Here is a 14,156-nt window from a genome sequence, read left to right as displayed (position 1 = left end):
GAGAGCCACCAACTGCTAACTAGAACCTGGAGGGGCGCAAAACAAAATGAGTGGGTCAGTAAAACCAAAGAGTTTTTCAAAACATTTCATTAAAACAATTCTAATCCCCTCACCGTAAAAACCTGTATACTTTCCCAGAAAATAGTATTTATACATATATATATATGCCACATCATAACTCAGCACATATCCATCATCATAATATCTCAGAAATGATATGCCATGTCCAAAATATAATCAGAATGCATCAATATCAATCAGGTGAAATAATAAATCAACCGGAAACCCTACAATGGTCCTGTACGGCTAATTCTAAAGCTCAACATCCAATCCAACCGGAGTCACCTCGGTGACCTGTACGGTTCAACTCTGCACGTCACTCGGAACTACATATAGTAGTCTGTACAATGACAGGTGTATAAATACGCTCTAGTGCTTCTCTCATCAATCATCGGCGCGCATAACTAAGGTCACCCACTAGTTGGAATCACATCTAGTGATCTGTACAACTAGCATGTCGGAACCCTCACATGGTCTGTACGACATCCACCTACTTGGATCCAAGACGAGCGTGCGGTGTGGTGAATAACAATATAAGCACTATCACCTAGGTGCAGGTTATGAGCTTTCAAGGCAATTCACATATATAACTCAGCTGAAATATAAATAAACTCACATGAACGTCCACCGCGTCAATTCACATATATATGCATCAGTAATCAAACTAAATATCTCAATGATTTCATGCATGGCAATTAAATTCATAACTTCCATAAAAACGTATTTTCTGGGAAAAATAACTGTATATAGGTAATACGAAATCAAAACTGCCCACTCACTGATAAGTCGACGGGTCGTAACCCCCGTGGCGTCCCTGGATACGCTTGTCCTCGGGATATACGTCACCTATATGCGAAACAACTATAAAAACGTTAATTTTAAACACATCACCAATAATTCGAAATAACTTCTCATACGGTGCTCAATTTGGGTATATGAATATACCACATCGATCTACTCGACGTCACGGACGTCACATAATTTTTAGAACAATTTTTGGACTCTCCACGCGCCCTCACGCGCCGGCCAGGGCACGGCCCTACGCGCAGGTGCCCTAACGGAAGTCGCGGACGGCGTCAGGAATATTCCGTCAAAAGCTAACGGTTACCGTTAGGGTTAACTAACGGCGTTAGCATATTCCGTTAACTTTAACGGAATATGCCATTGTCTTCTCCGGTGACGTCGCCGGTTTCTGGGCAAAACTTCCAACTATGGTTTCTCACTCATTTTTCAACCATTTTTCACGAAATTGGTACCAAAATGAAGCTCTAAGCATGAGGAATCACATTACACCAATTTCAAGGTCTAAATTCCACTAAATTTTACCTGAGGTAGTTTGATAATTCGGCCAACTTTGAATTTCACGATCCCGACGTCCAAAACTTCCCAACGAACGTCCCCGAGCTTCCTTAGGACCTCCTAAAGCTCACTGTGAGCTTGGATTGTCCTAAAAATCCACCAACTTAAAGTTCATGAATAGTGCCACATTCGGTCCTCGGGTTTTAAACATGAAAACGAAGGAGTTCTTACCTGAAAATGGTATCTTTGAGTTCGTAGGACACTCACGAACACGATGGTACTAATCTCCACGTCGATCCATGAGGTTTGGGGTGGTTTTGGTGTTGTCCGTACAATTTAGAGAGTGAGAAAGGGTCGGGGTAAAGGAGAGAGAGAGTCCACGGGATAGGGAGAGAGGGATGGAGGGTTTGTGATGTCCCAAAATGATCCCCACCATCCATTTGTCTAAATCCTTAACCGACAAACTATCCAACCATTCAAAATTTTATCCAACTTAATCAATTTTTTCCAAAGAAACTTAGGAACCATGAAAATTCAAAACATATTACACACATACCTTAGTAACGTCGAAGGTAAAATCGTCATTTCACGCTCCCGATATATAAATCCCGAGACGGGCTGTGACAATCTTCCCTCCTTATAGAATTTCGTCCCCGAAAATTCCCATAACCGAATAAACCACTTAATACCCATAGAATAACCTTGGGTACATCTCTATCATCCGATCTTCCGTCTCCCAGGTAACTTCCTCTACAGAATGGTTCCTCCACAACACCTTCACCAAACTCATCGTCTTGTTCCTTAGAACCTTATCTTTCCAATCCAATATAGTGACTGGTTCTTCATCATAAGTCAAATCCGGATTAATCTCTAGCGGTTGAGGAGGGATCACATGAGAAGGATTAGAAATATAATGCCGAAGCATAGAGACATGGAACACATTATGGACCTTAGATAACTCCGGAGGCAGCTCCAACCGGTAGGCAACTTCACCAATTCTTTCAGTGATCACATAAGGTCCAATGTATCTCGGACTTAGCTTTCCTCTTTTTCCAAATCGTACCACGCCTCTCCAAGGTGACAATTTCAAAAACACCCAGTCGCCCACATTATACACTCGATCAGTGGCATGTCGATTAGCTAAACTCTTCTGTCGATCCTGGGCTGCTTTCAGGTTAGACTTAATTACCTAAACATTTTGAGTAGTCTCATCTACAATCTCTAGGCCTTCTAACACCCTTTCACCAACCTCAGACCAACATAATGGCGTTCGACACGCCCTACCATAAAGTGCCTCAAATGGTGACATACCAATGCTTGAGTGAAAACTGTTGTTGTAAGCAAACTCCATCAAATCCAGACGATCATGCCATGAATCACCAAATTGTAATACTGAAGATCTCAACATATCCTCCAACGTCTGAATAGTCCTCTCTGATTGCCCATCAGTTTGAGGATGATAAGCTGTGCTATAAAGCAATTGCGTACCAAGAGCTTCCTGAAAAGCCACCCAGAATTTAGAAGTAAATCTCGGGTCTCGATCAGAAATAATGTTCACCGGAACTCCATGATACTTTACAATCTTCGTAATGAACAATTTAGCCAATTTATTCAGAGGATACTTTTCCCTCACTGGAATGAAATGCGCTGACTTGGTAAGTCGATCCACAATCACCCAAATACCATCGAATCCATTTCGTGTACGAGGAAGTTTATACACGAAATCCATGGTTATATTTTCCCATTTCCACTGGGGAACGGGAAGTGGCTGCATTCGCCCAAATGGCTTTTTCCTTTCTGCTTTAACTTGCTGGCAGATAATACATCTACTTACATACTCAGCAATTTCTCTTTTCATACCCGGCCAATAATAAAATGGTCGAATGGTATGATACATTTTAGTTCCTCCCGGGTGCATCGCATAAGCTGAACAATTCGCTTCATCCAAAATTTCCTTCTTTAATTCTTCATCATTCGGAACATACATTCTATTTTCCTGCATAAGCATACCATCTGATTCCCGAATTCTGAGGTCTTTCTTTTTTCCTTCATTTCTTAATTGAACCAGCTCCAGAATTTCCTCATCCACCATCTGAGCTTCGAGTATACGATCAATCAAAACTGGCCTGACTTGAAAACTAGCAAGAAAGGCTCCACTTCGATCTTCCAACTCCAACCTTACTCCAGTTGCCCTTAGCTCAGCAAGAAGAGGAACACGGCTAGCATATAAGGCATTAAGCCTACCTTGAGGTTTCCTACTCAGTGCATCCGCTACCACATTAGCACGACCCAGATGATACTCAATAGTACAATCATAATCACTTAGCAATTCCATCCGCCTTCGCTGCCGAAGATTAAGATCATGCTGAGTAAACAGATACTGAAGACTCTTGTGATCAGTGAAGATCTTACACTTCTCACCATATAAATAATGCCTCCAAATCTTCAAGGCAAAAACAATTGCTGCCAATTCAAGATCGTGAGTAGGATAATTCCTTTCATGATTTTTCAATTGTCGAGAGGCATAGGCAATCACCTTATTATGTTGCATCAAAACACATCCCAAACCATTTAAGGAAGCATCACTATAAATCTCGAAATTACCGCTATCATCAGGAAGTACCAACACTGGAGCATGAGTGAGGCAATATTTCAATTGTTGAAAACTCTGCTCACAATTTTCATCCCACTCAAATTTAACATCCTTCCTGGTCAACTTTGTTAACGGCAAAGCGATCATAGAGAAATCCTGAACAAACCGTCGATAATAACCTGCCAAACCAAGAAAACTTCGTACCTCAGTGACGGTTCGAGGTTGCTCCCAATTCTCCACTGCCGCTATCTTTTGAGGATCAACTTGGATTCCTTGAGCCGATACAACATGCCCCAAAAATGCCACTTCAGTCAACCAAAATTGACATTTACTGAACTTAGCATACAACTGATGCTCCCTCAATTTCCTTAACACCAAGTTAAGGTGTCGGATATGATCTGCTCGAGATTTAGAGTATACCAGAATATCATCAATAAAAACAATAACAAATTTATCAAGATATTGCTGGAATACCTCATTCATCAACCTCATGAAAGCTGCAGGTGCATTAGTCAACCCAAACGGCATAACCAGAAATTCATAATGTCCGTAACGAGTTCGGAAAGCCGTCTTGGGTACATCCTCCTCTTTAATTTTCAACTGATAATACCCGGATCTCAAATCAATCTTAGAAAAGACACACGCACCTTTCAGCTGATCAAACAAATCATCAATGCGAGGCAATGGATAACGGTTTTTAATCGTTACCCGGTTCAATTGCCTATAGTCAATACACAATCGCAGAGTTCCATCTTTCTTCCTCACAAATAATACTGGGGCACCCCAAGGTGACGAACTAGGTTGAATGAAACCTTTATCAAGTAATTCTTGCAACTGGGTTTTCAATTCTCTCAACTCAGCAGGAGCCATTCTATAAGGAGTCAGAGATATAGGGTCAGTACCTGGAAGCAAATCAATAGAGAATTCCACCTCTCTGTCTGGCGGCAACCCCGACAAATCATCAGGAAATACATCCGGATAATGCCTGACCACACCAACTTCCTCTATACTGGTAGGAACAACATCATTTAATACCACATGTGCCAAATATCCCTGACAACCCTTCGATAATAATTTCCTCGCTCTTATGGCAGAAATAACACCATATCTCACCCCACCTCTTTCACCCACAAAAGTAACCTCGAGTAGTCCAGGGCGATAAAAAGTAACTGATTTACCATAACAATCAATATGGGCACGATTATAATGCAACCAATCAGCTCCTAGAATCACATCAAAATCCACAATATCTAACGGAATAAGATTAGTTGGCATAACTATGCCCTCTACCATCACTGGACACCCAAGATACACACTATCAACATAACATTTATCTCCTCTAGGCATGGCAAACTCTAAATCAAATCCTAGAGGTGAAGGGTGAGGTTGGGTCATTTGAGCAAACGTATGAGAAATCACAGAGTGCGTAGCACCACAATCAATCAAAACCTTAGCAAAATGACCAAGAACATTTAACGTACCCATGATCAAGTCGGGATGGTTCTGAGCCTCTTGCAATGAAATATGATTAACTCGCCCCTGAGCTTGCTGTCGTCCACCACGACCTCTACTGCCTTGATTACCTCTCCCCTGTGAAGCACGTCCCTGACCAGACTGACTAGACTGTCTAGATGATCCTGCACCACCAGTAGCAATTTCCCCCTGACGGGGCTGACCTCCCTGATGCCACTGAGATCCACCAGCTGGCATAGAGGAATAAGAAGAATAACCTCCAAAATCCTGAGAATACCCTGCCTGAGGATAAGGCTCCTGGGAATACTGATAAGGTCCAGGAGCATATGGAGCAGCATCCCCCTGGTAGTGGTAGGCACCACCACGACTCGACTGGCCATAACCGCCTGATCCAAAGCTCTGCTGATTCGGCGCTGGAGGTGGCATATTAGTCTGCTGAGGTCTCTGCTGACCCTGGGGACACTGAGAAGCCCGATGTCCCATTTGCCCACAAGTAAAACAAGCACCACTACCTCTCATACACTCACCATGATGACAGAAATTACAACGGCGGCACCATGGAGCGCCAGAACCACCAGCACCACCAGAATCCCTCTGCCTCTGAAATCTAGGCCCACCAGAAAATCTACCACTACCTCTTCTCGGGCCAGTAACACTAAATCCACCACTAGAAGAACTCGAACTTGCTCCACTCTTCTTAAAATTCTGAATCTTGCGAGGTCCCGGAATAGTAATACCCTTACCTTTGTCATCCTTTTTCTGACCGTCATTCTTATCCTCGTCATCGTCACTCTCACTGGGAAGATTATCAGAGTCCTCCATCCTGACCAAAATCTCGAAGAACTCATGGTAGTCGGCGCAGGGAAGTGCACTGGCAAAAGTACGCCACTTCTTCTTAGATCCCAACTTGAAACGTCGAAGCATCTCTCCCTGATTACCAGCTGTATCAGGGTCATAACGAGACAAATCAGTAAACTTTCTGTAGTACTCATGAGTTGTCATATTCTTCTGTTTCAATCGAGTGAATTCCTGTTTCTTGTGATCAATATACTCTGGGGGAACAAATCTTTTCCTGAAATTATCTTTAAATACTTCCCAATCAGATGCCATAGCTGGTGACATAAACTGCGTCTGATTCCTCCACCAACCTGCCGGCTCTCGACCCAAAAACCAGGTAGTGGTCTCAACCCACCTATCAGCCGGAAAGTTCCCCTGACTTTGCATTACCTGAAACGTCTTTTCAATATGATCTAGCCATTTCTCTGCCCCCTCGTGACCTTCATCACCCATAAAGCGATCCAATTTCAAATTATACATGGTCTCCAGGGGTGTCCTCTGAGGTGGGGGAGGAAAACGAATCACATTCTGGAAAGCCTGAGCCATTGCTTCCCCCAACTGAGTAATATCAGGAAAATTAGGATCAGGAGTACGGCGAGACTCCCTACGCTCTCTATGAGGCGGCATAATTCTGACAGAAAACATCAAAAGATCATTAAAGCATTAACAATTATACAGGACTGAAACCTAAGCTCTGATACCAAACTGACACACCCCGATCCAGAGGATCCAGGTGTGCTGGCCGTCACGTGAGCGTGACGTAACCATAAGTGCGACACGGAAGCGAAACAACAACATACATAAGCAGGAATTCAAACCAAACTCTAACAGAACAACCTACTAAAATATCCGGACTAGTTATAAAGCAAACAAGTGAATTCAGAGCATAGGTTTAAGTGCAGTCAAGTAGGACTAAAATAAAAATACATCACCCTCAGGTGAGTCCTACATGACAAGAGTCTGTCAGAATGCCAGAAAAAGACCTCGAGAGCCACCAACTGCTAACTAGAACCTGGAGGGGCGCAAAACAAAATGAGTGGGTCAGTAAAACCAAAGAGTTTTTCAAAACATTTCATTAAAACAATTCTAATCCCCTCACCGTAAAAACCTGTATACTTTCCCAGAAAATAGTATTTATACATATATATATACGCCACATCATAACTCAGCACATATCCATCATCATAATATCTCAGAAATGATATGCCATGTCCAAAATATAATCAGAATGCATCAATATCAATCAGGTGAAATAATAAATCAACCGGAGACCCTACAATGGTCCTGTACGGCTAATTCTAAAGCTCAACATCCAATCCAACCGGAGTCACCTCGGTGACCTGTACGGTTCAACTCTGCACGTCACTCGGAACTACATATAGTAGTCTGTACGATGACAGGTGTATAAATACGCTCTAGTGCTTCTCTCATCAATCATCGGCGCGCATAACTAAGGTCACCCACTAGTTGGAATCACATCTAGTGATCTGTACAACTAGCATGTCGGAACCCTCACATGGTCTGTACGACATCCACCTACTTGGATCCAAGACGAGCGTGCGGTGTGGTGAATAACAATATAAGCACTATCACCTAGGTGCAGGTTATGAGCTTTCAAGGCAATTCACATATATAACTCAGCTGAAATATAAATAAACTCACATGAACGTCCACCGCGTCAATTCACATATATATGCATCAGTAATCAAACTAAATATCTCAATGATTTCATGCATGGCAATTAAATTCATAACTTCCATAAAAACGTATTTTCTGGGAAAAATAACTGTATATAGGTAATACGAAATCAAAACTGCCCACTCACTGATAAGTCAACGGGTCGTAACCCCCGTGGCGTCCCTGGATACGCTTGTCCTCGGGATATACGTCACCTATATGCGAAACAACTATAAAAACGTTAATTTTAAACACATCACCAATAATTCGAAATAACTTCTCATACGGTGCTCAATTTGGGTATATGAATATACCACATCGATCTACTCGACGTCACGGACGTCGCATAATTTTTAGAACAATTTTTGGACTCTCCACGCTCCGGCCAGGGCACGGCCCTACGCGCGGCCCACGCGCAGGTGCCCTAACGGAAGTCGCGGACGGCGTCAGGAATATTCCTCGGAATATTCCGTCAAAAGCTAACGGTTACCGTTAGTGTTAACTAACGGCGTTAGCATATTCCGTTAACTTTAACGGAATATGCCATTGTCTTCTCCGGTGACTCGCCGGTCGCCGGTGACGTCGCCGGTTTCTGGGCAAAACTTCCAACTATGGTTTCTCACTCATTTTTCAACCATTTTCACGAAATTGGTACCAAAATGAAGCTCTAAGCATGAGGAATCACATTACACCAATTTCAAGGTCTAAATTCCACTAAATTTTACCTGAGGTAGTTCGATAATTCGGCCAACTTTGAATTTCACGATCCCGACGTCCAAAACTTCCCAACGAACGTCCCCGAGCTTCCTTAGGACCTCCTAAAGCTCATTGTGAGCTTGGATTGTCCTAAAAATCCACCAACATAAAGTTCATGAATAGTGCCACATTCGGTCCTCGGGTTTTAAACATGAAAACGAAGGAGTTCTTACCTGAAAATGGTATCTTTAAGTTCGTAGGACACTCACGAACACGATGGTACTAATCTCCACGTCGATCCATGAAGTTTGGGGTGGTTTTGGTGTTGTCCGTACAGTTTTTGGGTGAGAGAGAGTGAGAGAGGGTCGGGGTAAAGGAGAGAGAGAGTCCATGGGATAGGGAGAGAGGGATGGAGGGTTTGTGATGTCCCAAAATGATCCCCACCATCCATTTGTCTAAATCCTTAACCGACAAACAATCCAACCATTCAAAATTTTATCCAACTTAATCAATTTTTTCCAAAGAAACTTAGGAACCATGAAAATTCAAAACATATTACACACATACCTTAGTAACGTCGAAGGTAAAATCGTCATTTCACGCTCCCGATATATAAATCCCGGGACGAGCTGTGACACACTAATTCGCGCCATCTTTTATAAATATAAAAATTGGTAAATCCATAGAAACATTTTCTTTACCAAAGTTTTCTTGCTTTAGTACCAAAACAAAAACACCTAAACAAGATATTAAGAACTTGTTTGAAAGTGCTCTTAAAATGACTACAAACGTTTTTGATGAAATTGATTTTGGATTCTAAAAGCGCTTTAAGTGCTTTGTAAAAGAAACACCAGATATGTGATTCATGTAGGAAGCACTTAAAGTGCTTTTGAAGGATCTACTGGGATTAATTTCAAAAACATTTTCACCAAAAACGTTTTCAGTCACTTTAAAAGCCTTCTAAACGAGCCCTAATTTCTTAAGAACCAGATGAGCAAAAAGTGAATGAAAAACTAAAGCACCCTTCAACTTCTCGAAGGCATATTAAAAATTCCAAAATGTAGGATCAAGCAACGTTTGACCTGCAACTATTTCATAGAGCTTCAAGGTGTGTCAAGCTTGGGATCTAAGTCACAGTTACCCGCACGCCGACGCTGGTTTTAATTGCTCTTAGTCATTCAACAAGATAACTCCGATTTCTCGAACTGAAACAGTGAATATGTTTATGAATGCTTTAAAATGCTTGAAGACATGAACAAAATCTGTTGAGCAGTAACTGAACTACCAGCACGCCAGTTCCAAAATCCTGTACACCGTCATGAGTGCGATATGTACTTCAAACAACAATAACAACAAAAACAAAGCCTTATCCCACTAAGTGAAGCAATATGTACTTCCAAACTTAAAATCAGAAGAAACGAAGAAACAGGTGAATGCATAACTCTTCGTATGGCCTAGTAAGTTTCAACAAGCATGAGCCACCTGTGCATGTTATAGTTTACCTTTCATCCGTTTTCTGAAACGTACACCAAGAATTTCAAATTCGATTAGAACAGTAAAACCTCGGTTGACGCAGATACAGCTTAAAGTCTGATAACAGAAGTCAAACTGAGAAGCTTTCAGGCTCACGACGATAAGCCATTTTAAACTGAACTACCATGAACTTGGAAGTGCAAATGGTTGTGTAAAGTGGAGATGCACTCATTAATTCATAAGAAACAAGATCAAGAGAAACTTTTCACATCAGAAGAAAAAGGTAATGAATAGAAAACTCATTAGATTATAGGGAAAATTATTATATCACTTAATAAACTGATTTAGCATCTATGCAGAACATGAACAATTACTCAAGTCCAGAAGTACCCAAATACACAAGTTACACTAATCCAGTGCTAAAATATCTCTGCTTGTATTTACTTACATGTGCCATCTTGCCTGTTAACGCTAACAAAAATTCCCGCAAGTAAAGGAAACATGAAGAAGTATGTTAGTACCAACTTAAGAAAACCAACAATGCAGAAAGAACCAGAACGGTAGAGGCAATAAATAGCTTAATTCTTGGAATAAATTTCATTCTTCAAATCCTCCCACATTTGAGGACCACTGGGATGACGATTTACATAAGAACTAATAAAACATTTATCTGAGCAACAAATAATAGTGCTAAAGTTAAGCCGAGGATCAGCTGTTCCTTGATCTTTGAGCCAATTGTACATCAATGTCCTAAGCTGGACCCTTTCAATCTTATAGGAAAGATATCTTGGGAAGGTCACCAAGGTCGATATGGGGTAACCCAATTGATTTACAAGAAAATCAATCTTCTCTTCAATGATATCCTTCGTCTGGTTAAGAATTTGAGGGCTTATTTTAATCATTGTACAGACATCCTCTGGACTCAAACCAGCTTTAACAATACAATCAAATCTTTCCTGAAGCTCCACTCCCTTGCCTCGAAATGCTTTCAGTGCTTCTTTAATATTGTCTGAGTTGTCTACAAATCCTACATCCAACAAAAACTTAATCTTTTGTGTCTTTGATCTAAGGTCATCTCCCGAATCTGGAATTCGCTCAACTCTTTTACCCAAAACCCAATTCTTCAATACTTGTGGGTTCTCCTGGATGCATGTACACAATCTTTTCTTCCCAGTGTTCAAGTTTGAGAGTAAACTGATGGTTTTTTTCAAAGAACAAGAACCGAGAAGCAGGGGGTGGGAATGGACAATCTTCCCAATCTCTGCAACATTCATGTCAATCTCATTCAGGAACAAAATGCATCGTCTTAAATTTGAAACAAATTTCACAACTGGAATCTGTGGAAATTGCAGAAATATTGAACACAGCTGGCTTTTTGTGGATCCAAATTTCAATAAGAACCCAATTAGTGAAAGCGTCCTTTCACCAGAACCGTCAAACAAAATATCTGGGTGCTGGCCAATCAATTGACCCAACTGTTCGGTACTGCAACCCATCTCACTAAACAAACTAAGAACTTCAAGCATCCGGCTCCAATTATGAGAACTATCTGCTGACAATTTATCTTCAATCCAATTGGTTTTAAATCCAAAATTCTGCAATTTTTCCAAAACCTTAACAAATTCAAAATTTACATCCCCAATTAAAAGACAAGGAGTAGCAACTATAAACTTAACAAAAGTAGATTGGCTAAGACCTAGTTCTTCATAAGCTTTAAGTTTCGATGTTAAAACCTCAAAGTCATATTGAAAGACTTCTGTCCATTCCTTGTAAATCTTTCCTATCTTACTGCGTGCAATTCCATAATGACATAGTACAGTATAATTGTGCACTAATAACTTATCATCAGTCAAAAACGTCAAACTGCGTGGAAGAAGCGGAGAATACTCAGAAGGATTCAGACCCAAGCTCTCAAAGAAAGGCTCAAATTCGTTAATAGGATGGTACCGCAAGAACCGCGCAATTGCTCGCCCAATATCTTTCTGATTATTCTTTTTTGCAAGAATTTCTTTTTCAACATCAACCTGTCTCAGAAGCTTGTCGAGAAAGCGAGGCGAGTTTTTACTCATATTCTCTGCATCCGTGAACTGCAACCCTCTAGTACCATGCAAATAATCCAACAATGCAGCTTCCGCTTCTTTTAGAATGGAATAAGAAATTCGAACAGCATTTCTTCCCTTACCACTCGAAGTTTTATCCCAACTTTCGGAACTCTCATTTGCAGAAGCTCCATTGGTACTGTACGTTCTAAAGGTTGGGGCATTGCAGAAATACCCAAATGGCTGAAATGGGATTGGACGTGATCTAACACGGTTTTCGCAACAATTCAACGAAACCCATTTGCGAACAGATGCTAATCTGAGTTTCTGTAAATGGGTCATGAAAAATTTGAAGAGATTCCAACCTAGTAATTACTATATGTGCCTAAAACGCCCAGATTTTCAGGTTAACACAAATAAATATGGAGCCTCTGTACGAAGTATTACCTTGGGCTTTTGACGAACATCAGGCATGGGACCAATACTCGGCGAGATTTTGCAGGAGCTTCTGGTACCGATGCCGATTGAGTTGTTCTCTGACTCTGCGCGAAGGGTTTTAGCACTTTTTTGTTGCGGGGTCTGGGGTCAGTAGGGTTTTAGAACTGAATGTGCCCAGTCGAAGGAAATATTTTGGGGGTTTTTTTTTTCCGCCTGTCTGAGAACCAAATCCCAGGTTTTTCCTACCCTCCCCCGTTACCTCTACGAAGTTTTGGGCCAAATCATAGTGGGTGCACTTTTATTTTTAAAACTGGGGGCCCAAATACCTTTTAAGCCCACTCAAAAGGCGGATAAATTTCTTTATAGTGATTTTTATACACCATTTTATGTCTTACTAAAGCGTGTGTAGAAGACATTTTTTCAACCATGGCATGCTATATTCGACTTACACGTTTTAAATGTATTTATATGCTGAATTGCTTCAATAATTTTTTTATGACAAAAAAAAATCAAATATTTGAAAAAAAAAATGAATAATATTCGACCATACTTGAAGAAACCCCTCATAAACCAATCAAAGCAGTTGAATCCACATAATAAAATCGGTTTTTCAATTTTCATCTACATTCTATTGAATTTATATTAAGAATAGAGAAAATAATATTTAATAAACAATTGATTCAATTACATTATTGATAACTCATTGTGAGGCTAACCCCACTCCCTCCTTTAGTATAGAAAACATCGTTTGTTCAAAATAAAAAATAAAAAAAATGATCATTTGATAACTAATTGAATCACATTATTATGCACGTCGAAAGGCTTTTTTTATAATTGGTACAACATGCCTTTTAAGTGTTTAAAAATAATACAATTGATTGAATCAAGTTATTGTGCGCATGTGAAAGACCTTTTTTATCACCGGCTCTACGCGGCTCTTAAGATGTTTTGGACATATTTAAAAATAGAGAAAATAATATTTAATAAACAACTGATTGAATTACAATATTGCTAACTCAATGTGAGGCTAAGCCCACCCTCTCCTCCTTAATGTAGATAATATCGTTTGTTCGAAGAAAAAATAATCATTTGACAACTAATCAAATCACATTATTCTGCTCGTGCAAAAGACCTTTTTTTATAACTAGCACTATGCACCTCTTAAGATAGGCTGGTTTGGTATTGTTGTGCTTTAAAAAAAATTGTTTCCGCTGTGCTGTGAGAATAAGCTCATTTTTGCTGCTTCACATTTTTAGTTTTTTTCCATCCAAAACTGTGAAAATAAATTGTTTTTAAGTGTTTACCAAACACCTTTTTGAGCTCACCTTTTTTTATACCCACTTTTTATAAAAGCATCTCAGTACCAAACAAGTACTAAAAATAGAGAAAATAATATTTAATAAACAATTAATTGAATCATATTATTGATAGCCCATTGTGAGGCTAAGCCCACCCTCTTCCCCCTTAGTGTATATAATATCGTTTGTTCGAAGAAAAAAAATCATTTGACAACTAATTGAATCACATTATTATGCGCATGTGAACGACATTTTTATTACCGACATTACGCG

General features: G+C 40.3%; 1 protein-coding gene across 1 annotated transcript; it reads right to left on the bottom strand.

Annotated features, from left to right (window-relative positions):
- Nucleotides 1–10,669: 10,669 nt before the first annotated feature.
- On the bottom strand, nucleotides 10,670–12,809 carry LOC126591833 (transcription termination factor MTEF18, mitochondrial-like). Its single transcript, XM_050257548.1, has 2 exons — nucleotides 12,595–12,809; nucleotides 10,670–12,474 (listed from the first exon to the last, which is right to left on the bottom strand). The coding sequence occupies exons 1-2, from the start codon at nucleotides 12,619–12,621 to the stop codon at nucleotides 10,687–10,689; spliced, it is 1,815 nt and encodes a 604-aa protein (XP_050113505.1). The 5' UTR covers nucleotides 12,622–12,809; the 3' UTR covers nucleotides 10,670–10,686.
- Between the last annotated feature and the right edge of the window lie 1,347 nt (nucleotides 12,810–14,156).

The sequence above is a fragment of the Malus sylvestris genome, chromosome 12 (assembly GCF_916048215.2).
Source record: "Malus sylvestris chromosome 12, drMalSylv7.2, whole genome shotgun sequence".
Lineage (NCBI taxonomy): Eukaryota > Viridiplantae > Streptophyta > Magnoliopsida > Rosales > Rosaceae > Malus > Malus sylvestris.
This window is presented reverse-complemented; position numbering and strand designations above follow the sequence as displayed.

What these genes read in the sequence shown, in the direction of transcription:
- LOC126591833 (XM_050257548.1), bottom strand. Translation starts at nt 12,621, where the DNA reads ATGCCTGATGTTCGTCAAAAGCCCAAG. An exon ending in ATGTTCGTCAAAAGCCCAAG is followed by an intron (nt 12,475 to 12,594) that starts GTAATACTTCGT and finishes ACCCATTTACAG; the next exon opens with AAACTCAGATTAGCATCTGT.